The sequence below is a fragment of the Lutra lutra genome, chromosome 3 (assembly GCF_902655055.1).
Source record: "Lutra lutra chromosome 3, mLutLut1.2, whole genome shotgun sequence".
NCBI lineage: Eukaryota > Metazoa > Chordata > Mammalia > Carnivora > Mustelidae > Lutra > Lutra lutra.
Genome location: NC_062280.1, coordinates 88,249,300 through 88,276,784, shown reverse-complemented (window position 1 = coordinate 88,276,784; position 27,485 = coordinate 88,249,300). Strand labels below are relative to the sequence as shown.

Here is a 27,485-nt window from a genome sequence, read left to right as displayed (position 1 = left end):
CATTGCTAGAAGGTTGAAAGTTGGCTGCAGCTGGCAGAGCATTGTTCTTTTTTTAACCCATGTGATAGGTATCTTCAACAGTGTCAAACAAATTTGTAGAGCTGGTGATTAGTTGCCCAAAGAGCATAATGTATGCATTATTAATTAAAGAAGGTAAGTTTGGCTAATTGTCATTTCTATACAGTAGCAGTGCACTAAGATACATTTTAACAATCTATAAATAATTGATAATTTTTTTTCTTTCATCTTCCTTCCTAGTTTGCATAAAACTAATGACTTGGTAAATGTTACTCACTTCAAAATATTCCACCACTTCTATGAAAATTAAACTAACACTGTAACCTTAGCAAATAAGAAGATTTTTTTTCTTCTGTTGCAGGTTAAAAAAAGATAGGAAATATAACACTTGTAACAAAAATGTGATTCTGTGAAATCCAAATGAGAATCATAAATAATATAAAATCAGCATTGAGAGTGTGACTTTAATAAATAGGATTGACTTTTAAAATATGAAGATGCATATATATACACAATCACATATATATTCCAGCACCCCCCAAGTCTTGCTTGTTCAGCTTTCAAGAGCCTAAAACTTGGACCCAAAGGTTTGCTCCAGGGTATCAGCCATGCCTGGTGCTGATGTTTTAATACCTACTAGTAACTACATGAATAATCTTTTAAATCTGGTTGGCAGAGGACACAAATCTTTTCTTAAATGAGATGTTCCAGGGTAGTTTCTGTATGCTTTGTTGATTTGACTAGAACACCTAGCCAGATCCTTGTAGCAAGAGGTTTACTGCAGCAAAAGTGCCTACTCCTCCTTTTTTTGAGGAGCGCTCTGTTATTTTTACAAATCCACAATCTGTCAGTCTTGTGTAATAGCATAAGAGCTTACTCTCTAATTTTCAATGCAACTGAATACATTCTCGGAGTTATTGATGGCACTATAATTTCACGTTTATTTTGTTTGGAATACATTGTGGTTAAAAAAAGATTTTTTAAGAAGACCCACAAACTGAAGTATTGCCTAAGTGACATATTGTTACTTAAGCCTTCGTTGAGTCTTACATATGCTTCATTATGATAAAAAACAGGTTGTAAGGACTGGTTCTGTGACCTTTTTTTCTCATTTTAACCCTACTGATATGTCACCCATGGCAACCTTAAACTGATTTTAATAGAGTCGATCCTATTATTCATTTAAATTGAGGTGCAAGAGCACTTAGACCAGGAAAATTTGCATTCAGCAAATGGGGATTTGATGAGCAAAAATGATAAGATATATGTTGTATAACATGGCCTATTTTGCTAGCAAATAAACAGCTCTTGAAATTGATAAACTTCAGAATATTTTATCCTCAAATGTTTATACATAAATGATTAAAATGCATTAGCAATTCTGCTTTTGAAAAAAAAAACATATTGGGAAAACAACACAGTTGTGTTGCTTAAATTTGTAATTAACAAATTTATTACTAATTCTGTTCAGTTCTTTAATATGCTGCATTCCTGAAGAAGAACATTAATACACAATGGCAGAAAGAAGCTAATTTTAAGACTTTGGAGAAATGAATGTCTTTTAATGCTGTGTGTTTCTCTTATCTACATGCCACATTATTGTAATAAGTACATTCAGGAATAATTTCTTTTCAAATATTTTTACAAATCTTGCTCTTATTTGCATGCAAGTAAGTTGTCAGCTTAAATCTTTGAAATGCAAAATATATCTCATTTCTATATTTCATCAAGGAGCCTTTCATGTTTAATAAATTACAACTTAGATCCTCCAAGACTTTGTTTTTCATTAACTAAAAGCAAAAGGATACATTTAAAATCTTAATCACAACCTGCAAGGGTATTTGCATGTTGCTCATATTTGTCTTGATGGGACTTTTAATATTTGCAAACTAATCAGGATAGCAAGGTTATACCAATAATTTCTGAAGACAAAAAACTTTCTGCATTATTTTCTTTATTATATTCAGACAGAAAACTTAAAAAAAAAAAAACTTTCAGTGCCTTAGCCCCATAATCTGTATTTCTCTGCACATCCTCTTCTCCTAAAGATTTTAATTGGAGAAATGGCCACATCTCAGAAGCACTATCGAAAAATGTGTAGAAGAATGTCACATCTGTGTTCGGTCTAGTCTTTTATTAGTGCTCGATCAGCATGTACTGGACAGAATTGTTAACAACACTAAACAAGCAAGGTAAATCACCCAACATCGCCACCCCAATAACCACCTCATGGCTCTGCCTAGAGATGCGGATCCAGGAGAAATCACAGATCACTCTTTTAACTTAACTCCAGTTTAGACAGGAGGTAAGGGTGCTTCTGCTTTTTTGGCTATAGTTGTCATTTTTATTTTGTCCAAACATCCTAGCTGATCTTGCAGAAAGTCTTCTGGACTCTGAAATAAGATGGATCATCTCATCTCAGCAGAGGCAAAAAAAAAAAAAAAAAAAAAAAAATCTTGACAGCACGATATCCTTTGGCGGGGGGTGAGGTGTGGGGGGAGTGTCCCATGGGCCACAGCAACACAATGTCACAGAAGAGGCAAACTTCTGCTGAACTTGCTACCCTGAGACCTTCGGTTAATCTTTTGCTCTAGAATGGAAGATCAAAAATCCCGAGCAGTTTAAAAAATATGCAGCTAATGTCATGCAGTTAAACTGATGTAGCATGCATGTTGTTTTGCAAGCTAACAGGTTAAATATGGCTTTGCTTTAAGATTCCCATCAAATTTCGTTTTTATAGAGAAATCTCTGAAAGCAGAAGGGGTTGAGGGAGGGTGAGGTAAAAAGAAATAAATCATTGTAGTCTCAGGAACAGTAATCCTTGTTGAGGATTTTGGCTGATTGATATAAATAACATCGTCCCCGCCATCTGTCCGAAGAGGGACCTTTCCAGTCAGTGTTAAGCTGCAACGGCAGAATAATTAATGAATGGTGTCCTTTGTGCTGGTAATAAAGACAAGACAAATTATGTTATAATCCAACTGCTGCTCATTTGTCACAGCCAAATAAAATGTCAAATAAAAGTGAGGGGGGCACTGTGTTTGTTTAATGGACTGCAAGCTACCTGTTTCTATTGTTGACAGACAACCAGAGTGTAAGTTCTGTATGTTGCAGGAAAGAAAAACCTACAAACGGAATTCACGTTTCCTGGGGGGTGGGGGTGGGAATGTAGGGAGACCATAGGGGAGGACTGACAGATAAACACTGAAGTAAGTTTTAATTAGAGAGCTCTAATACCACCCGCTCCTTTGAGTAAGTTGGTTGCAATTACAGTGCAAAACGCTGCCTGGAAAAGTCCAAGTTCAAAACACAGACAAGCTATTTGCAAATCTGTAAGAATTTGGTAGGGCTCTCATCTTGCATTTTCAGGATAGACACATTCATCCAGTTGCTAGGAAAGCCAAATAATGAAAACATAGCTGGGATTTAGCAAGTTCCACTGGGAATTACCTATGATAGAGGGGCAGGGCTGCACTTCCTCAGAACATGCTCCTGCTGTAAAAATTCACAAACCTGGCATTCATACAGGCATCTGTCGCTTGCTCTAATGCCAGTTCATAGTATACATACAAACATCTGCTTCCGTGCACAAAGGGATACAGAGCGCTTGACAGGTCTGTGTTAGCAGGGTTCGCAATGCCAGTTCTTTATGCAAAAACCCTAATGCTTCCCGTCAAGCCATTAGAAGTGATACAATCAGCCCAGGCCCCATTAAGCCATCAGTGTCCACCTGTGATAAAGATGGCCATTTGTTTTCTTAAAGCCCACTTAATGTCTGCTTAACTCAATTTGTCAGGAAATGTAGAACAATTTCCTCACAGCCTGAAATTTGGTAGTGGTTCAAAGTCAAAAGGCCAGGTCTAGTCCTATTCAAATGATATAATAAACAGTCTTCAAATCGAAATCTCCCTTGAGGAGCTGATGTTTACTTTTAAAAAAAAAAATTACATTAGCTAGAAAAGAATATCATTTGCATCCTTTATTATTATTTTATTTTTTATTTCTAAAGTCCTGGAATATGTCTACCAGTGAAAAGGGTCACTGCTTGATTATAGAAGATAACTTTATTCTTTCTTAAAATTCAGCCAAAAATTGGTTTTAGAAAGAACCAAATGGCCTTTGCAAAACATTAGTCTCCTACTATAGCAATCACTTCCAGCCTCTTTAAGGAATCCCATCGCAACCTGTGTAATTTACTTATTAGCTGAATTTTGTTTAAAACATTCTCCATATTCTCACATTTCTAGCTACTTGTTGGAGATGGTCTTTCTATATCCTTTAAAACTAAATGATTGCTTTTGAAAATACTTTACTTTGAAATGGTTTCAATCAAAGATGGGGGTTCACTTTGCACCCGTCCCAATTCACTTTAAGTCACATGGCCAATTACACATGCATATATATATGTCTAGTCATCAAGAAGGCAGAAAGGAATCAGAAGACGTTTCTAAGATTGACCATTAGGGGGCCCTCTTAAATATTACAGACACACTGGCTTCCGTTCCAAATTAGTGGTCCTTACAAATTTAACACCAATTTTGAATAAAATTTTAACCAAAAAATTTAATTTTTGTTTGTCCGGCAACTTTCACAATCAGAATATTTAATTTTTGGTTCCTTGTGTTTCTGCTTCTAAGAATTTGGCCCTAACTAGTGATGCTAACTAGAAAGTATAATTTCTCACTATGGACATAAGGTGAATCGAAGAACTGAATCAATTATCTGGATAATTCAATCCAAACATAACAGATATTAACTGGAAACCTAATATAGAGAGAAAAATTGGGGCAAAAGTTTAAGGATATATATTAGCTGGATACTACCTCATTCTTTGACTTTACAAATAGAGAACGCTTTAATGAATACAGTTTCCAAAAGAGAAAAATTGCATGGCTTGACGGGGTAGGGTGTGAGAATTAAATGTGTGCTTCAGCATAGGATGAATATCAGCTTATTTTTTCACTTAGAAATATTACTAGGAATTCTCCTCCTTGAACTAGTGCTATGTCGATAGGTTTTATTTCCCACTCTTCAGAGGGTCAGTCCAATAAGCAATATAATATTCTAAGAAATGAGTGGATTGAGGAAGAATTAGAAATTAAAATTTGGAACTAAAATATATTTATATACAAGGCCCTGCAGCATCAACCATCTTTCTTCAGGTTGCCAGTGCATAGTACTATAAACTGTGGTACTCTCTGTCTTCTGTCCTCTTACTGCAAGCACCCTATACCCAATATTTTCATCCATAAGAAGGAAGCGTCACTCTCCGACTTTGCTTTCTTGATCCTGGAACATAGTCACAAAGAAAAAGATCAACTGCAACAGAAATACCTATAGGAAAGTCTAGTACATTATTTTCTTAGAAATGGTTTCATCTGCAAAAGTAGCTTATTTTCCCATGCCATAGAACAACTAAAGGTTATCGTCTGTACCAAACACAGAGAATCATTTTTATTAACAAGATAGCATACACTCATTATAGAAAATTTGGAAAATGCATTTTAAAAATGGAAGGAAATCATCCTTACTCCTATTATTCAAAGAGAACTTATGGTTAGTATTTTGGTATATTTTCTACAGCCTTTTTAATTAAGATATAAAGATATATGTATAATTATATGGTATTTAAGCAGTTATACAAATGTATTTTAAATTGTCTCTTCTACCAGATTATAACAATAATAAATATTTATTGAGGCTAACTAGAACAGAAAAGTAAAAAGAAGAAAATTAAGATCACTCCAAATTTCAACACCGTATTTTGGGGTATTTCCTTTTGACCTGTTTGCTTGGCGTTTTTGAGGCTAACTTGAACAGAAAAGTAAAAAGAAGAAAATTAAAATCACTCTAAATTTCACCACCATATTTCGGGGTATTTCCTTTTGACCTGTTTGCTTGGCATTTTTGAGGCTAACTTGAACAGAAAAGTAAAAAGAAGAAAATTAAAATCACTCTAAATTTCATCACCATATTTTGGGGTATTTCCTTTTGACCTATTTGCTTGACATTTTTTTCTCTAGCCTACTTAATTCTTAAAACATATGTAACATGGGAAAATTCGTATACAATTCCTATTATTACCTGATTTTTTTTCAGTCTTTATCACTTTAACTGTCCCCAGACTCAGTTTTTTCAACACAATTATTACAGATACAAAGCATGTTTACCAAAGAATCTTAGCAATGGGAGTAAACATTCTGCTGTTCTCCGAAGCTTTGATTTTTAAGAGAGGAAGAGAAGTCTTGTTTAGTAACTCTCTAGTGCAATGTTCCAATAATGGTGTTTGCTAGCAAATGCCAGAACTCAATAGCACCAGTCACTGTTTTAAATGGTCATCTTGTGTCCCCAGAGCTTTCACCTGAACTGTGAAGAGAAGACCACTCTTGGTCTAAGAATGAAATAGAAGCCAAAGAGAAATCATCAAATGGTGCCTTCTGAGTTTTGGGTCCAAACCAAATAGATACTTAGTTTTGTTTATAATATCTCTGTTTTCGAGTTACAAATTTTGATTCATCACTCAGTAGGCTTACATAAGCCTTCCAGTAAACTTTTCAAGAAAGCTGTGCTATTATAAATCTCTGCATGGACAAGAATGTCTTTCTGTTGTTTTGACATGCAAAAGATAACATGAGTATGCACACAGTTTGGGACCACAATTTTCCCCCCTGTAAACAGTAGATACTGCTTTGTTTTATTTTAGAATTTAAGGAAATAAGTCTTGGGAAAGCCTGGATGTTTACTTATTTTGTCTTCTTTTTGTTCGAATATTTGTAGGATTATGCTTGATTTTTATCACTTCAAAGTTTTGCCAAAATCCATCAAGATAGTGTCTATACTCAGTAATGTTTTCTTAGAATCTGGCCATCATTTTAAAGACCCAGATCGTTTTTTTATGCACAGAATTTTGTTTAAATTTTTTCTTTGATTATTGTATATTTTTCAAATGTTCTGGTTTCTCCCTCAAGTATACTTATAGATCATGGATAATATCTCAATTCTCTGACTTCCAACATGTCTTGTCCCTATCATTTTTATGTTTCCACATACTGGGGAAGTGTTTCTATTTTGTTATCTGTATCACTGACCTAATTTTTCTGCAATTTAAAAAAAGTTCTTTTGCATTTTTAGTTTTAGCACTCTTTCCTCACTATCTATTTCCTTATCATCTTATCCTAGTATCTTTCCATCTTACCCTGTTCTCTCCTTATGGCTTGCTACTTCTTTTCATTAGAATTCTTGATGTTTCAAATTCTACTGAAGATGTTAAATGGTTTCCTATTCGCCTCATGGACATTGTGAAAGTTATGCACTTCTGAGCACTGTTCACTTATCTGAAATGAGTGTTTTTAAAGGTCACGCATGGTTGTACATTTTGTTGTGTTTACTCATCTCAAAAGGTAGAAATGTAACCAACACTTGTGTGTATTGCCTTTTATACCCTGTTTCAGTTTGAATCAAATCCTTGTCTTGGAACTATACTCAGAGGACAAATTGATAATCAGAGCTATTTTATTAAATCTTAGCTAGCATATTTAGTATCTTATGGCCCCACCATCCTGATATGGAATTCCCCCCCCCCACTATATTCCTTAATTCACTATACTCTAAAAGATGAAATACATAAACAAAACATCAGAATTCCAAGAATTGATTCCTAACAGATTTTTTTGCCAGTCTCCATCCCTCCTCTGTTTTAACGTATGGGACAGCAGTTTCTATTGTGATCTGTGCCATTATCAGAGCATCCTTTCTGCCTTCCACTCTCAAGCTCCTCAGTTCTCTTATGAAAGCTGCTATCTCCAAATTGTTACAGGGGAAAAAGAAGCCCTAATCTATAGTTAGAAGGGAAGAGGACTGGTGAGAAAGGAAAGAAGGAAAACGTTCATACTATTCAATAGCTTTAGCTTTGAAGAAAAGAGTGCTGGGGGGCAGGGGAGCATGGGTATGGTTGGCTCAGTTGGTTGAACATCCACCTCTGATCTCAGCTCGGGTCTTGATCTCAGGGTTGTGAGTTCAAGCCCTGCACTGGGCTCCATGCTGGGTATGGAGTCTACTAAAAAAAAAAGAGAGAGAGAAAGAGAAAGAGTGCTACTCAGTGTTCTAGGCTGGCATAGACCCTGAAACTGATTTTGAAATTAGATTGTTGAAGAGAGGTAAGATTTCTTTTTTTTTTTTTCCTATTTATTTCCAGAAAGTTAAACTCTCTGGTTCAATAGCCCCATAGCAGAGGTGGTCCCAGCACTGGCATTTTCCAATTAAATTTAATCTGTCTCGAAGGAAATTATTCTTAATTCTTTGACACCATGTTGATCATCAGTTCCTGTTTATTTTAAGAATTCTAGTCCATTTTCTTTGTATTCAAACATAGCTTGTGACAGGTTTCAAGAGGTGGTTAGATGTTGCCAACCAGATCCCACTTTAAAAAACCAAAAGTCAAAATTTGCATCACCTCTTTTTAGAGGACATCACATTGAAAGTTTGCATTCAAATTCTCCCTTGGAGTGTGACCTCTGCTATGACTTCTTCTTTACATTTGTGTCTTTACCTGGAAATGGTAAAAGGTCTGAAGGGAGCATATTTATTTTTAGTCCTGCCATTTGCAAGGCCCTTTGAACTTCTAAGAAGATGCTTAGAATCACAAAATCAATCATTTATCATAACGATAGATTTTAAAATCTTATTTTTCCATGTGGGGAATTTTTTTCCCATTATCTAAATTACACCTTAGTTCTTTATAAAAAGGTTTGTGGACTTTACACCATAGGAAAAAAAGTTTCTATTGGCTTGAATTTCTGGTAAGGTGGTGTGCGAATGGCCTCAAGTTATACATTTCCAGAGGAAATACCATCCAGATGCTCAAGTCAGCCTTTTCTTGGCAGACGACTAAGAACCACACGAAACAGTCTAAAATCTCTAACAAAAGAATTCCACATTTTCTTACCTTTGGAACGGCCATTAATTAAAAGAAACAGTCATATCCCCTGTGTTCAGAGTTTAACTACTATTAATCAGAGTTCACCACACAATTAACACTTTGAACTGATTAGCAAATGGAAATCATAGCAAGAAATTTTGAGGTTAGATTAGCGAGTGGACGTGTTCTCTTACCCAACTTCACTGTACCTCGTCTTTTTAAAGGAAAAGAAAAATTAAGCACTCCACTCATAACGAACTGGGCAGATTTTGTTTTTGGTGAGGTGTTTGCCGTTACATATTGCACATAATGTATGGCACTGTTAGGAGGAAAAAATTGGAGTCAAAGTGGCTGGAAAGTTAGGTCTGCTCTGTAGCACTGTGAGATTGTTGACATCTGCCGAGGTTGGAGCGCTCAGTAAGCAGGAAATGGGGTGTCACTCTGAGTGGTAGTTTACCATTATCCTGGCATCCTAATGAAGTGTCTGCAGTGCACAGAGCTTCTGGATGGCATCTTAACGCACGGCTAAGCAAAAGCACTTCTCTCCCTGTCACTGTCATCCATCTGCCTGCACCCTACTGTAGCCAATGGGATGGAACCATGCTACAATGTGCTATAAGCCATTTAGAGTTGCACATTGCATAATCAGTCCCATCAAATATGTAAAAAATGGCTATTATTGGTTATTTTCCTCAAACTCTGGCACCTGGAGTTTGATACATTAAAGTTAAACTTTCTGAGCGCTGTTTGCGCTATTAATTCCACGTTCCCTCCACTATCTAAATGGGAATGAGTTGCATCCTCATTGTCTTAAGTCCTGTTAATGGATTGAGAGAGTTGTATGAATATTCATTAAAAAACTTCACTGTACATCACACTTGGCGAATTCATCAATTTGCAATATAATGGAATGGTCATTTTCTTTGAGATCACCATTTTTAAGAAAAGGACAAAGAATGAATCAACTCAAATCACAGATTGGTTGTTTCATCTTAGAGCACATTATTTAGTTTGCAGTGATTGTTTGAGGTCTTTCAGTAGATTTCTTTAAAGGCACAGTGCAGTTCACCAAGTACGTTTACATTTTGAAGCTTGTTTTGTCAAAACCAAAATGATTAATTTTGGTGCTTTAACATTACCTCTGGCGAAATTCTAACGCAGCAGAAAGGAGGATGTCCGTTATAAGGTGGCATAAGTAGAGTAAGGTGTGTGTAAGTCTCTGGAAACTTCTAGATAGACCGCATATGGTCCTCCAGACGTGGCTGCAAAGCAGCTGGGCTCTCATGGCAGGAACTGAGGTGGTAAGATGGCCACAATGTTGAGAAGGAGCTTTCTGTCATAGGCAGGGGCAACAGGAATCTGCCAAAATGGGGGTGGGGTAGGGTTAGATAAACAAGAGGGCATAACATAATTCGGTTGCATCAGGAATTTTTTTCACAGACATTAAAACTATGGTAAACATAACAGCGGGAGGCTTGCTCTGCAGCACAGTGGGAAGCTTAAAGCGTCTGCCTGCGCTGTGCCTGGCTCAAACCACTGCTAGAAGTCTCCGACTTTCATTAGCACTCAACAATTCACCCAGTTCCCCAGAAAAGGAGAAAATCCAAGCAGCAAAGCCCCTGGCTAATTATTGTAAACGCTCCCAGGTTACAGTATTTGGGGGGCAATAGTGGCAGGAAAATGTTAAACTAGAACAAAAAAGAGTCATTCTGAAATAGAAGAATAAAAAGCTGGTTTGTTGTTTGTTTGTTTGAAATCAGTGTAGCCTTTTATCTGATTGGGAGGGCGGTGTGTTGGAATATGGGACCACCCCTTTACAAGGAAATTTGAGATGACTGAACCAAAGTGCGTGCAACTCATTTTGAGCAGTAAAAGTACAGGTTAATCTCTCAAATGACCTTCTCCAACCACCCCCTCCCGCAAGCCGCACCCAAATTTATGCAAGCATGTCTCACAGGTCCCCGAAACAGAAACTGTTTCCTTTGGAAGACATGTGTAATAATACAAAAACTAATGTGTAACCAAATGTAACCAGGACAGCAAACGAATGCACATCCCTGCAAAATACAGCACATCAGTTTCAAGTTTTTATCCCATCCCTTTATGAATGGACTGACTTGAGGGAAAAAATATAATGTTTTTATCAAAAGGGCAGTGGTCTGCTACTGACACCCACAAACATGTAAAATGGGAATTTTTTAATGGCATGTAGGTGTTTATTTTTGCTACATCCAGCCTTGGGAATCTGATTTCTTCATTCATATCCCCCCAGCTGCTGTCAGCATTGCAGCACATCGGCTTTCCTTCATGTGCGAATATTTCTCCAGAACTCATTTGCAAAAGAGTAGAAGCAATATTAAAACACCACATCCAAACCTCTTTTAAACACACAAAGAAATGGGAAAACACATCAGAACTAGACCATTGAGAAAATCCTCCTTTCAAATTTACTGTTTGCTTCACATGCTAGTATAAAATATCCCACAAAGTCCCGTTTGTGATCCATCTGAAACAATCTTGATTTGCTTAAATTGTCACATTCTTCTTGCACATTTCTTCCTAAATGCAAAAATGGCAAGGAATTCTCCTCCCTCTTCATTATAAAAGTGCAGAATTTCTGGCTTGTTTATTCCTAATGGAACACTTGAGAAAGAAGAAAATATATAAATATCTCTTTCAGAAGATTAGTTGTCTCATTCTTTTTAAAAGAGAGGATTTGTTCATTTCTTCCCCATGGTAAACAACTCGGGCTTTTCATTGTAATTTTCCATTGTCAAATTAATGCATTTCATTTTACTGACTTGGTCCCATGTTTCTAAAACATTGCACCTTTTAATATCCTTATTTCTTCTATATAATACATTAATGTGTATCATTAGGACACAGACAAGGATAGGACCTAAGATCCTTTTTAAACAAATTTGTTGGAGGAAACTTCTACTCCATTGTAACTTACTAAAATAAAGTCTGGAAAAAACTCACCATCCAACAAAATAAAAGTATATTTTACTCTCCATGAGAGCACATTTCCAAGCTAAGGATTTCAAGCAAGAAATGGCATACGTGTTTTAAGTATTTCAAATCAAGCATCAGAAATTTGATCTGATCTACTGGTAAATATTCTATTGACAAGATCAGAAACAGCAATGTCTGGCCACCAAGACAGAAAAGAGAATAAACAATTAAAACAACAACAAAAAACAACAACAAAAGTAGATAGTTTATCAACTTCAATTTCTAAAGTACTGTGCAGTCCCTTTACAGAATGTGGAGGAGAGTCTCCTAACTACAATGAAAGTAGGTTCATATGTTCACCTACCATATATATAGTTCTTCAAAAATTATATTAAGGATATTAATGAAAAAATAGTTAATATTTTCAAGAAACTATAAAGAGAAAGAGAGAAAGAGAGAGAGATGGAGAGCAAAGCAAGCTGTGGCAAAAAAAAAAAAAAAAAAAAAACCTGGGCTCAGCAGCTTTCTGGGGGAAATGGTGAAATGTGACTATGTGATTTATAATGAGAAAAGGTATCTACAACATACAATTTTCTACCTAGCTGCAAATAATAATTCATAGTGATGTCCCTTCCAGATAAAAGACCTTTGCTATGTAGGACCCATGTGGTAAAATGATCATGATAAATGTCAGACCAGTGCAGGTAACGGCTTTACAAACCATTAAGATTAGCTGGCTCTTTTTTCCGATGATAACAGTAACCATGCTGTGACTCTATGTGGTAATAATATCTCAGTCCTGATAAATGCCAGAGCCAGGCAGAGGTGTTTATCATTCCCAGTTCAGAAATGCTGACTAAAGTTACCACATGTTGCCTGTTTTTCTTCTTTTACAATAGTCTCACAATTAAAAAAAAAAAAAAAGCTGAATCATAAAATTATTTTATTCCCCATTTCTTAAAGGATTTGGATCCTTGTGCTATTAACTCTCCATGGTTCTCACTGTCACTGTGTGGCCATGTCAAATGGACTGGCTGGAAAAAAAACAGTTCACCATACTAACTACTATCTCCTCTTCAGAGGTCTTTTGCTCAAAATGAATAGTTATGGATATGCTATAAAATATATATATATGTGCGTGTGTGTGTGTGTGTGTGTGTGTGTGTGTGTGTGTGTGTATTTAACCCAGAAGACAGTTCATATTTCATTTAATTGTGGGACAGGTCTTAGTTGTTTTTAAGTGAGTTTTTTAAAATCCCCTTAAATTTAATTTATCTACCAAAGGAAGGATGCAGACACATATTAAAAACTTCAAATCTAAAAAAGTATTTGTAGGATTTCTACCCTCATGAAAAAATACATAGATAGTGCTTCATATAAATAGCTACTTGAATACTTGAAAAGGATTATTGGTTTATGATTAGAAAGACATCAAATGACTCAAAAAGGTAATTCCTGGGTTGTTGTTTTTTTTTAAGCTTGTAAAAGCAGATATACTTGAATAAGTATAGTTTAAAGAAAATTCTCACAGGAGAACTGAATTTCTAAGAAATAAAGTAGTGAACTTTGTTTTCTCAGCACAGACTATTGCCTGAGGATGAATTAGTATCATTTGTAAGTTACCAAAATGTACGTGGCCACCATGACACCTCCAAAATTACTTTGGAAACAAGAAATTCTAGAGAGGAGAATACAATCATGCTTTTCCCGAAAAGATTGCTACTGGGGTGTCAGCCATTGCTTTAGCCTTCAATTCAGACAAAGAGGGGCAATGCTGCTAACCTGAGGAAGAGGGGTGTAAGAGACAGTATTAGGTTGGTGAATTTTAGGAAATACCTTATCCCGAAAAGGGTTGCACCAAAGCAATCATGCCCTTTTTAAAAAAGTTACTATTAAAGCTTGAATACTTTTCCCAAAATATTCCTCCCTCAGTGTGAGGTCAATGCCCCTGACGTCCCTAGAATGGCATGGATACAGTTACATGAAAAAGAAAAGGGGATTTTTATTTTATTACTTTCCTGAATGTATTGGGGGAATGTTAAGAATATATGAAGAAGTTAAGAATAATAATTCTAAGGCCTTCAGAAAATGATTAAACAAACTTTTACATTTGTTGATTTAATATTAAGTACATTTCTCAATTATTGTGAATTTTTTTTTGGCTTAATGGGCTAACACGTCAGAAGCATTTTGAGTTGAACAATCAACTTAAAGGATCCCTTCAGTCATGAGAAACATATAAACTTCACTGATACTTATATTATGATATGTCTTAAATTTAAATATCTCTACTGATGTATTTTGTGTTGTTGTATCTGCCCCCATGGGTTGTCAAATGACAGAAGTCAGGGATCAACCTTGTATCTGCCACAGGTTGCACACAGCTCTTAATTAATATTTTGTCTTCAACCATGTATACATGTATGTGCTCAATACTCTAAAATTATTTAAGAACTAGTTTTGTTTTTTTTTCTTTTGACTTTCTAATTATTCACTGCCAGAGAGTAAGAGTAGAGGTGGAAAGAAATCACGGTTGCACTTAACAAGATTAGGCTTGTTCCCAGCAGCATGCTCTGGATGGCCTGCCTCCCCTGGCACAATGATCAGAAATGGCCTCCAGAAATGACGCACGCCATTTTGCTGAAGCTTTCCTCACAGGTTAGGGAATCCATGGTCTTATGGCAATCAATTGGCCATAATATTTTTATTACTGACATTTATTAACTATGGAGAGTTATTTCACCTTTACAGTTCCTCCTAAAAGCCTTCTTTATTCAAAAATCAGACAAAATATTAATATCTCCTAGAAGTAGAAACTGAATACAAGTGTGCCAGTGAGGTGATTTATTTTGAATTCTCTGATGATTTGTGCTAAAGAAAGAAAGAGGCCTTACCTGAGTCAAGTAGATGCAGTTCCTACCATGTCTTTCCTGCCCTGCAAGCTACATACCTCTGTTCTCAGTTTGAACTGGTATGGGCTTTTGGAGGGTTTAAGGCATGGAGAGCATCAAGAATTCAAGCAACATATCATATGGTGCCCCAAATCATATAGCAGAACATGAATTCTCACCTAGTTCTTTCAGACTCCTTCATGATATGTAACTTCCCATATTTTAAAACAAGAGTTTGAGGTATATGTCTTTTTGCATGGATTTATGAGTCCTGAATTTACCCCCGTTGTTCTGTCCCTAAAGTGAATGTACGTTATTAAAAAAAAAAAAAAAGTATCAAGCAATTGTCATGACTTGGATGATTCCTCAACACCTAACTCAAGTTTTATAGTTAAAGGCATATCCTCAAAGGCTTGTATTCAGTCGTAGAGTATACTAAAAAATAAAGTGTTGGGGCACCTGGGTGGCTCAGTGGGTTAAAGCCTCTGCCTTTGGCTCAGGTCATGATCCCAGGGTCCTGGGATCAAACCCCACATAGAGCCCTCTGCTCAGCAGGGAACCTGCTTCCTCCTCTCTCTCTCTGCCTGCCTCTCTGCCTGCTTGTGATCTCTGTCTGTCAAATACATAAATAAAATCTTTTAAAAATAAGTAAATAAATAAATAAATAAAGTGTTAATTGAAGATCATCCATTCATCCTATAAGCCAGGGCAGTCTCTCCCTAAATTCTGAAATTGTCATGATACAAAAAAATATAAATTGAATTGAAACTCAATTGCTTTCTTCCAAATATGGCCTTAAACTGTGAGTGATTACTATTTTTTCCACACAGGATGCATTATACATCCCAGAATAACATTCAGAAGCTGAAGAGTTGAGATATTGCTGACCTTTTTAAAACAAAGGGGTACAGTGTCTTTTAAGAATTACAGATAAATAGAATGAGTAGTGCTACCAATATATTGGCTGCTGCAAGAATTTTTTCTTCCTCTGGGTGAACCTATATAACAAAGAAGAACTAATTTTGGAATATGACTTAACAACATATGGTTATAAATAAGTTAAGAATAATAAAAGTATGGATGGTAAGGCCAGAAAAGTCTCCAGGGATCACCAGGTCCAGAGTGCACTGTACTGCACAGAACTCTTTCCATCATTGTATAACTTTATCTTATCTCTTTGCAGAAAAGGCATTTGGTTGTAAATGTCCTTGTTTTAGTAGCAACATTTCATGCAGACAAATGTAAATGGAACTACCATAAACTATATTTTTTTAAAAATGTGTCCTTAAAACCATGAATCAGGGCAAAACTATAAAGCCATATCCTTATCATATCATTAAAGGCTATTTCACACCATGTAAGAGCTGTAACTTCTCTGAGGAGCCTGGAGTTGTTTATGAAGAAGCTCACTTACAACAGAGCTTGGTGTGGTTTGAGAATATGGGGCCAAGTGGGTGAGCAATGGGCAGTAGGAAGATCATTTACTATTTTAATGATATGCATCTGCATTATATGTATTTTTGCATAGACATTCTTTGCCACCCAATGGTGGCAAAAAAAAAAAAAAAAAAAAGAAAGCACTGTGGAAGGGTTTTGTGTGCAGTTAGAGCTGAAGTTATATTCATGGTTTAGAGACTGGCAAGGCGGTTGTGATATGGGTTAGAGCTAAAACAGAGGTATTAAAAAGCTTTGAGTAGATACAAAAATAAGTCATCAGGGAATGAGATTAGGAGCAAAAGTGAGAGAAAGGGAGAAGAATTATGGAGTTCCCTATTATTAGAATGATTTTGTCTCACAATTTTCCTAAGAGATTCTCTAATTCTCCATGAGGAAAAATTTCTCCTTCTCCTTCAGGTCATAATGCAAAAAAGTCAGAGATATCTCAAAGTCTTCTCAAAACTCTCAGTACTTCACAATAATGAGAAACCATATACTGAAGGAGAAATATTAATAGAAAAATGCTGCCTTTCAGATGCTCAGTGAATCAATTGAAGACAGTTGACACATCTTTAGTAAGCTGTATATGAATCTTAGCTCATTAGCCGGTCCTGTATTATGTATGCAGATTCCCATTCCTTATATGACACATCAATAAACCATATCTGAAAAAGTGTCATTTCGATTTTAATGTAACCAATTGTATTTTTAGATGTCCCTCTACTTAGAAATGTTTGTGCTGATTTCCTGAGTTCATAAGCTATGGAAAAATGGGTGTGGTATCGATTTGAATGGGAAACCACTGCTTTCCTATAACCTTTTCAAAGATTTTGTTCTGATTATGTTGTAAGGAAAGCTAATTTCTCTTCCTTAATAATCTTTGAGCTTTCTCTGAACCATTGTTCAGTTCCCCCTCAGTACTGAAATATAACTTAGCCACAGAATTGTGTGTACCACTATTCAATTGTGCAATTTCTCAAGTATGTGTGAAACTAGAGAAAGAGGGGAAAAATACTCTTATAAAAGAGCCTTCATGTAGAATGTTTCTTATAAGCGGATATGGGAACCACCATAGACTTTTATAAGGATTCTTAAATGTAACGGAACTGCTCACCAATCAGATCATCAGCTTCTGGTGATCGCAAAGTATCGAGTATGTTGGGAAGTGTTAGGCTACCATAGCAATTGGATTGTCACCCACGGGCACCAGCTCAGTTCCAGGATCAGTAACTACATTTGGAATGGTCACTGCAACCAGACAGAATGCTCATTGCTGAAAATAAAAGGTGAACCAGACCCAGCATGGACCTCAAAAAAGGTGAAGGTGAGAAAGGGATGAATATTTATAGAGTATTTACTTTTCACTGGTCATTGTGCTAGGTACGTTACATACTATCTTGTTTAATCCATAAAACAGGCCTTTGAGATATTATTCAAAGAAAACGAGAACTTGTCCCAGACCACACAGCTAATAAAAAGCTGTTACAGAATTCAAACTGAGGTCTGTGTATTCCAATCCATGTTCATATCTTTAATTTACTAGCTAATTCCTTATTCTTTTACTTAACCTGCTATATGCCAGGATAAGAGCTGTCTAGCTTTCTAGGAAAACTCCCAGCTAAATGGGAGAACTTGACAGGCATTCAAGGCCATAGAAATAGCATGTGAAATGTTGTATAAATAGAATGTCCTAAGTGCAATGCAACACAGAAGAGAGCAAAGGGACTGTGTCTAGGGAAGTTCGTAGTTTTCTTACCTAATGGTTAAACAAACTTTATTAAAGTTTTAATTCCTGCTCAAAATATTTGCAAATTCAAATATTTCCAATTAAGCAACCTCCAACCTTTCTTAAACCGGAGTCATATGTTCCCTAAAACTGAGGTTTGCTGGATGTAACCATTTAAGACTACTCTCCACTTATCGTTTTTCAAACTTAATTTATGGCTGCTATCACTGTAATCTCCAGTGTCAACTGATCCCCTTTTTGGAGGCTTTGACATTGATTTGATCATTACTTTGGCAAGAGATTCCAGTGAAATTGGAAAGGTATCCTCTCCTCTCCCAACATCATCTTTATTGTTTGAACCAAGTGGTTCACCAGCTCCTCAGGTAAATTATACTAGTAACATCAGGCCAAACTATGCAGAATGTAACCACCCTGTGAATACTTAAATGTGTGTATGTGTATTTGTATATTGTGTGCTATTTACATAGAATTTATTTACATATTCTATTTACATAGAATCAGTGGTGTGGGTATTAGCTTCAGATGACTAGATACAAAGTATCCAAATAGCCCTAAGAAACTTTGCCCTGGACATCCTATACCAATTTCACTCTCATCTTTATTGAGTTGTATTACTTATTTTCCCGAGTTGGTTATACCCCATAATATCCAACTGGTCCTATGAAGCATCACATTGTCTTAAACATCATTAAGCTACAAAGGGGTTTTCTACCCTTTTGAAAGAAAGATTTTATCAATTGTCTGCTCTGATGTTGCAACTGGCTTTCCTTTTCCTTTCTCTTTCTTTTCCTTTCCTCTTTTTTTTTTTTAATTTCTCTCTCCCCCTCCCCACCCCACATCACTTTCATTTGCAGTTGTCCAATCCATATTTTGTTGGAACTCTTCTAAGAATAACTGCAATTTTGAAAACTCCGACTGTGGGAGGCATTATTTATAGGCCTTTGTGGTTTTGGGAGGAAGAAGAGAAGTTTCCAAGGCAGAGTTCTACTAGGAAGATTGCCCCCCACTCTGGTTTAGCCAAATACCATCTTTTGCAGGATATTTTCCTATAATTCCTTATTAAAAGTTTCTTTTGCAACAGTGTATTTTTAAAACTGCCAGTTTCTGAACTAACTCTTTCTTCCCCACTATGTAAAGTTTATATACCTAGTAACAGGTGATAATGAATTGGGCTTTGGGGAGCACGTCGTATTAGGAATTAGGCTCTAGTATAAGAGACTTGTCTTCCAAATCTTCAGTACACTCTGGCTGGTTTTCTTACGTTAAAGAAACGTAGACTCTGTAAACAGAGACTGCAGGACTGGTCTGACTGCCCCACAGATTCAGGGATGTTCCTTTTAGTTGTATGTTCCAGTACACATCCAGAAGGATGACATGCCATTCCATCTACATTCTAGGGAGCAGAGTAAAATGGCAACAGACTAAATCAGCTCCCTGCATAGGGCCTCACCAGAAGTTCCTTCTATCACTTTGACGAAAGGCTCTTTGGCCAGACGTGGTCACATGGTCACTCCAGCTGCCAAGGAGGCTGGGAAATGACCTCTTTTAGCCAAGTACATTGCCATCCCCTCAACAATGTATTGTCTTGCTAAGGAAGAAGAGAATGAATACTAGGTGGGTGTGTACCTTACATATTACCACCGTACATTGTCTTTTCCAAAAGTGACCTCTTAAAGATCACCATAAGCTCTGTGCTAGAGGTTAGAGATAGAATCTAGAAAGGAAATGTACCTAAGTCAATGTATATAAAGTCTTTAAGTTCATTAAATAATTATAGTTCTAAGTCCTGGTTAAAATTATGGTGAGATGAGTTCTCTAGGTGCTAAATAAATTAATTCTTATTATGCCATCCATGCCTATAAAGGCAAAAAGAAACAAAATGAGGGAAAGCAATCTATGTGGTATGTAGTTTTAAACAACTTCCTATTATTTAAAATGCATATGACTAGTTATTATGCTTTCAGTTTTTATTTTTTGTGCTTTTTTATTTCATAGCCAAAACAAAATGTGTTAGGGAGAAAAGACAACACATAGTAATAACAAAGATTATTTCCCCTTCCACAAAATCAAGTGAACAATAGAATACTGGTAATTGAATCACACTATGTGTCCTCATCTGTTTGTTTCCTATTGCTGCTGTAACGAATTATCACAAACTCAGTGGCTTCAGACCACATGAATTTTTTATCTAACATTTCTGGAGGTCTAAAGTCTGAAACCATCTTCACTGGGAAGAAATCGAGGTGTTGGTAGCCCTGTGTTCCTTCTGGGGGTTCTCCTTCCTTGCCTCTTCCAGTTACTAGAAGCTGTCTTCACTCCTTAGCCCACGGCCTTTCCTCACATAGCCATTTATCCTTGTGTTTACATTGCCACATCATCTTTCTCTCTTTTCTTTTAACCACCTTTGTGATTATACTGGTGCCACTCAGATAATCCAGAATAATCTCCCCATCTCAGAGTCCCTAATTGAATCATGTCAGCAAAGTCCCTTTGCCATAGAAGACAACATATTCACAGGTTTCAGAGATTAGGGCAAGGACGTCTTTGGAAAGCCATTCTTCACCTTACCCCATCTTTTAAAATAGTAAAGCATTTATTAAACTGATCCAATACCTGATCTTAACAAGATTATGTCAAAGCCACACTGTTGCTCCTTCATATAGCTATGATCTACATCAGAGTTCAATAAAGAAACTTCATGATAATGGTGTTCAATATATCTATTCTCTTTGGCTGCTGACTAAGTCTTTGTCCAAACTTCTCCTAAGACAATTCCTTCATGCAGTTATGAAATCTCATTCTTTTCCAATTTTTTTTTTCAGAAAAGCAAGACTATAACACAAGAATTGAAACTATAAAGACTCTTGTGCAAAAACTCCCTCCACCAAATCGTGACACCATGAAAATCCTGTTTGGACATCTAACTAAGTAAGTTGTAAGGGTTTCTGTTTGGGTCCTCATATTCTCATTTCTTACATAAGCAAGTATTTAATTTCAAACCTCTGAGACAAGATTTTCCAAAGGCATCTATCTCAAATTTTCCCCTTAGCCAATCTAAGTATTCTCACAGAAGTTGGAGAATGCACTAGAAGTAGGAAGAAGAACCTACAAAAGGAACTCCTAAAATAAGTTATTTTTTCTGTCTTTTCAAAGAGTAGGTATTTGTTGATTCATTGTTATAACTTGACCCGGAGCCCTAGGGTGGACCATCTTTACTTTGTTATCTAGTATAAGGGAAGAGCATGAAATAATTCCGACATGAGAGCAAAACATAGCTTCATCATGTACAAAGTGCTATGACCACAAATAAGTTACTTACACTATCTGAAATTCAGTTTGCTCATTTGTAAAAGATTGATTCTGATTGATAAAGTGCTATTCACGTAAAAAGTTAAGATAAGAGTATGAAGGCAGAAAAAAACAAGACATGTAAAGGCCCAGGGGTCCACAGAACTTGATGTATTCAAAAAACAGAAAGCATGCTAGGATGGCTAAAGCTTAATGAACTAGGGTTGGTGGGGTTAGGAATTAAGGTCATAGCTGTTAGACTTACTGGTGTCAGATCACATAGTTTCTTGTGGGCCTTCCTGAGAGATTTCGATTGTATTCTAAGTACAGTTATAAACCATAAAGAGTGCTAAATTGAAGGAGTATAAAAGGTCATTCTGGCAGCCATGTGAAGAATGGATTCCAAAATGGAAGCAGGGAGATATACCTGTAAGGTGGCAACCATGGTGGTCCAGACAAGAGGTAATGATAGCTTATATGGAGTCCTTAAAGAGAGTAATTGGTGACAGGTCAGGTTGGATCTGCTGCTGGTCAGAATGCAGTTGGAAAAGGAAAGGTGAAATCAAGCGTGCGCCTTAGGGTTTGGGCTTAGGCAAGTGAAAAATGGTAGTACAATGCAGATGGGTTGAATAGGAAGAGGAGACTGGAAAGTTCCATTTTGAATGCATTAATTTTGAAATGAATTTTACTCAATTGCTCTCTGTTAACACCTTCTTTAGATAAGGCAGAGTGCAATACAAGCAAAGAAGTTTTAGCTTTCACCATATACTTATAGTAACACTGAAGCCGGATAAAGTGTCAAATAGACTGGACAGTTTTGCTTTTGTGAGACTTAACCTCCTTGATCATCCATTCCTTGGGTTAAGTCATTCCTACAGATTGTTGAAATGATCCATTACGTGATTTTTTTAACCGTGAATTTAATACATGTAATTGTACACACAAAAAATTTAAGCAATAGTGGTGTTTATAGATTAAAAAGAGAAATTTGCCTACTGGTTACTCTTAGCCTTCTGAGGAGAAGTAACTAACATTTTTGTGTATATGAATATACACATATAAACATATGTATATATGACTGTTATTGCATTCAACTTTATCATACTGCACTGATTGTTCTGCAATATTTTGCAACTCATGGACAGTCTTCCATTTTATTAGATAGACTTACGTGATTCTCACTAATGATGACATGGCATTCCATAGTGTGGGTAGTCCATAATTGGCTCAATCAGTCACTGCATTAGGGAACATGCTTTAATCTAATCCGTCATATTAGTTTCTTTCTTATTTGCCCCAAAGGAGAATATGTGCCAAAGTTCAGACCATTCCTTACTGCTAGAATGTCCCTTCTTATCACCTCTATACACTGGCTATAATGGGAAACCCAGTGTGGCTTAGTGAAAGGACCTTGATTGGGCTTTAAGGAAACAAAGAGAGAGCTCTAGAGTCAAATCCCTGTTCTACACTCCTTTTATGATCTCAAGAACATAAAATCAGATTAAATAATATCAATTATACCTTGTGGTCATGAGAATTAAATGAGATAATGCATATAAAATGCCTGGCACAAGGTAAGCATTCCTCGAATGTAAATTCTTTTCCCTTAGGATCCAGACATATCATGAAAGGGGTTTCAAATTACAAGTAAATACTGGAGTGCTTATGCTAGTAACTTTAACTGGACAAAGTCATAAAACAAATGGAAAAGTATACTCTTTAATGCTATGTAGTACTTAGTCTTGGAGATCTTGAGAAATATCCATTACTCGGTCTCAATTATTCCTGTTTTTTCCCCCAACTCAACAAACAGCTATAAAAATGAAGAAATTTAGAGTCAGCTAAATCTTCCTTCGAAAAAAAATAAAACACACAGATGAAAATCCATCCAATCAAAACCCTTGGCAGGATGAGAATCGTCCACCTTCAGGCCACGCCATCCCATTATTATACTACCTTCACTGCATTCACATTACACGATATTTCATTATAAATGAGGAGAAAAGTGTTCCTTGCTAGTCACCAACCTTTCTGGAGTGGTGTGACCATATTCCGCCCTGCACTGATTTATAAACTGGGTTTAATTATGCACAAGTGTGTGCACATGATTATATCTTGTTAATCATTTTTAGCTAAGTTTTTTGATAAACAGCCAATTGTGGCATGTCATGAAAGCCTGAGAAGACTAAATAAGAAGATTGTTTAATAAGAATTTAAAAATATTCATGTTTGAAAGAATCATTAGAATGTTTTCCTTAGTCCTGATGCATTTGGTAGTTCTTCAGAAAATGTACCATCAACACTTGTATGTAGTGTTTATTTCAAGTTGTTGCAAATATATATATTTTGAAGTTTGTTTAGTGAGGGTCAGGGAATGTAATGAAGTGCCAGAAATTCCACTTGACCTACGTACTCTGTAGCCAACAGAAGAGAACTCCATTTTTGCACAGCAGTGAGTTAAACATTCCCTTGAAAGCAGAGCAACTACCAAATGAGAAAGCTTAATACAGTCCAATTGGACTACAGGGTGGATGTCCGTCCTGTCAGCAAAAGTCAGAAATTTTAAAGGGCTGTGAATCCATTAAGCATAAGATTACACAATGGCTGCCCAGCTGAATAGTCTGAGTCCAGGGTTCTCATTCTTGATCAAACTCAAGGTCAAGTTCTATGCTTCTGCTGTGATAACATGAGACCAGAAACTCAGAATAAGCTATCATCTCAAAATGCCATCAACCAGAAACCTTTATTAATAGCCACTTTCACAAATTGACATTACAGTGATAAGTACTGTAAGGTCCTGTAGTACCTTCTGAATCATCACATAAATGGCAAGTTCTATCTCTATAAAATGTGTGTCAAGTGCATTTTCCTTTAGCCTGCTTCTTTGGAAAGGCAGAGAGGCAAAGTGAAGATGAAGTTAATGAGGAAGAAGGACCTAGAAAGATAAGGTTTAGTTGCTGATGGGCAGTAGTTGGAGATAAAAAGCCAGGCAAAGGAGTTACACAAGTAATAGAGAACCACCGAAACTTTATCTATGGGACACGTGTGTGATGTGCTCAGTGTTTATGGAAGTAGTCCAACAACAGAGTGTAGGGTGAACAAGATAGAAGGAGAAAAGAACCCAGGAGGCCACATGGGAGTGGTGGTTGCATTAGAGTGATAAACATCAGATGGAAAGACATGGCCTAAATCTTGAGAATTTTCAGAGGAAAATCCCATGCAATGTTTATCTCTCTCGTTTCTTGATCCCCATACCCAATCGGCCATGGAGTTAAGTCTTGGATTTCAATGCTGGGTGGTTGTGAGAACAGTCCCTCTGACAATAGTAATAGTAATAATAATAATGATGATGATGATGATACAGAAAGAGATACTGTGTAGAAGGGTGCACCCTTCTTTTCTTTATTCTGAAAATATAGAGGTAAAGGAAGATGAGGTTATTGAAAACTAATCAAATAGGATGAAGCCCATTCTGTCGGATATATATTGAATTAAACCCTTTATATGCTGCTAGGTAGGATGTAACAACTGGCATGATGGGAAAGCCATATATGCAATACATCTCAAGAATAAAAACCTTTCAAATCTTCCTGTCTTTTGAGCCCATCATCTTAAGTAATGTGAAGGCAGTTTATGCAGGTAAAGTTACTTATGATGGTTCTATTTGCACTGGTAAAACCTTGGGAACAACCTAAGTGTCCAGTGATAAGGAAGGTTATATAGACCATGATACATCATATCAGCTTAGTGAAATGTAGTTCATAGATAATGGGTTTTTTTTTCTTAATTGGGAGATGAGTTAAAGTCAGGGATACAATTTTTATGTACTCAAAAAGAGTATAACTCAATATGTAGGAAACTTGTGAGTCTGGAAAAGACTAAAAATTTTTGTTGAGATGTCAATATTTCTTTCTTAGAGTCATTAAGTTATGAGAGTTTTACCCCATGTGTTGCTTCTGCTCTCCTAATAATGGGATAGAAGGCAATATTGAGGTTAAGAAAACAGGTAAAGAGGGTAGGCTTTGGAGTTAGACAGACCTGAATGTGAGTCTTGGCTCTGCCACTTATGGAAGGTATGACTTCAAACAAATCACCTCTAAGCTTTCATTTTCTCATCTGTAAAATGGAGGTCATAATAGAACCTATTTCTCTGGTGAGGAGTAAATGAATAGTGTTTAAAAAGAGTCTCACACAGTACCTATCACTTACTGTGTTCTAAATAAACATTATACATCAGCATATATCATTTTTATAGGGAAAGAGATAGAAGATAATTTTTTAGTACAATAAATGTAGGAGGGATTATAGAAGCTGGGTCGACAAATTTCCTGGCTTCCAGAAAATTTTTTATTTCATCACAGAATATTTTTCTGAAACCTGAGTCCCCACACAGGCCTGACTCACCCAGTTTCCTCTAGTCCCAGTGAGGCTAATTTCACCTGTTTGACCAACCGTATGACATCCCACACCATGCCCAATCCCTTGTGAAATGCCCAGACTAACTCTACACTGTCCCTAACTCTCCATCAACCTGATCTGCATCTTGACCCATGTTCGCAGTTCACACTACTTTTACCATTGAAGTGGTAGCTCACTACGGTCGTCTGCTCTACCTCAAGTCTCAGGCGGGTGTGAGGAGTTTGGAGATAGGGCACAGGTCTACTCTGCTTCTTGTCCAGAGCCTCCCCTGTTACAGCAGTTTCCTAAAAGACAGATCTCTTGCCTTGTAGTCTTACTTATCATATGATTCTCACAGTGAGAATTTCCTGCCAGACAGCACAGCACACTGGCTTCGTGGGAGCCTGGGAAGTGAGACACATTGAAGCATGGAGGGCCTTATCCTGTGCCTCCAACAGCCTGTGTAAACACTCCTAGAATCCTATCAACTATATATCTACCTGATATGTAGCACTGGTCTTTTGAAGTTCTGGCATTCCAGTTGCCATTACCATGAGTAAGGTGCTCTAGCTATGGCTGCAGTCTTTCCCCACATTTTTATTTCCAGGATAAAAAAACATACATGAAACATACAGCAGAAAATTTAGAAGTAAATACAAAAAGTATTCCCACCAAGCTAAATTGAACTCATTAGCCGGATTAACTTTGTGGCATGAGTTTTGGAAGCCAAAACAATCTCACATTTTTGAGTGAGGGAGCACATGAAAGAATATTCAATTCCCACATAGGGATGCATTGTTCAGAGAAAGTCAGAATGTCTTAGAAATGGGTGGCTGTTGGAAATGACTAATGCCATTCACTGATTTTCAAAAATAGCTTTGGAAGAATATATTTGCTGCAGACTTGGGACGCAAATAAATATTCTTATAGGAGGCTTGTGCTTTGTAAAATAGGTTGAAAAGAAAGCTAAAAAATCTTCCCTGTTGCATTGACTCGAAGAAAATCGCCCAGCTGTTCATAGAATTCCAAGGTGAAGAAATGATATGGCTGAATAGACAAATCTCATGGAAGCATGCCAGTTGAATGCCTTGTTGAAAGGCAAAACTGTTGGGCTGTGGCTATTTTGTGAGAGTAAACTGATATTTAAAGCCTCTCTGTGGTCTTCATGGGTGTTAAAAATATTTAAATAAAATATTCTACAAGAGCATGTCAGAAGCAACTCCAATGATGATGACCTAGAAATGTAAGTGTTGCATGAGGAAACAATGGTAAGGAAATAATTCAACCACCCTGACTTTAAAATGGCACAGTGAGCACTTCTGATATGGCGGGGTGTGGGGGTGGGGGGTGGATGACACATGGCCAAGGAATGAACTTGAAAGCCCATGAGCTCTTATCCTTCTCTCTGGTCTTCAAGAGCAATGGCTGGTGAAGCTTTCTGCCTCCCATCAAGGCCTCCGAGTGCTCGGCTGTGGTGTGCTTTGGAGCAGGCTATGTTTTTCTGTGCTGTCTTCTGGCACTCCACCCTTTCTCTGTACACTTTGGTCGCTCACCCAACCATAATACCTGATAGCCAACGACTTGCAGGCCATGGGTATTTTTACTGGAAAATGAGGAACCTGTACAAATTGTTATTTTCTCTTTTCTCTCTTTTTTCTTTTCCGTGTTTTTTTTTTTTTTTTTTTTTTTTTTTACCCCTGAGGGACAAGGGCTGCAAGTCGTTTGAAATAAGCCAGAAGTCTAATAGCTCCTTTGCTTGTGTATTTGAAATGGCACCCTAATCACTTTGAAGAGCTAATGTACTTCCTATGGGCCTGAAATATCTCAACTGGAC

General features: G+C 36.7%; 1 protein-coding gene across 1 annotated transcript in view; it reads left to right on the top strand.

Annotated features, from left to right (window-relative positions):
- Nucleotides 1-27,485, top strand: part of ARHGAP15 (Rho GTPase activating protein 15) — a 609,293-nt gene that overhangs the window by 528,072 nt on the left and 53,736 nt on the right. The window contains exon 13 of the mRNA XM_047722466.1: nucleotides 20,788-20,893. Coding sequence (XP_047578422.1) covers nucleotides 20,788-20,893 — 106 coding nt within the window. The remainder of the gene's footprint in view (nucleotides 1-20,787; nucleotides 20,894-27,485) is intronic.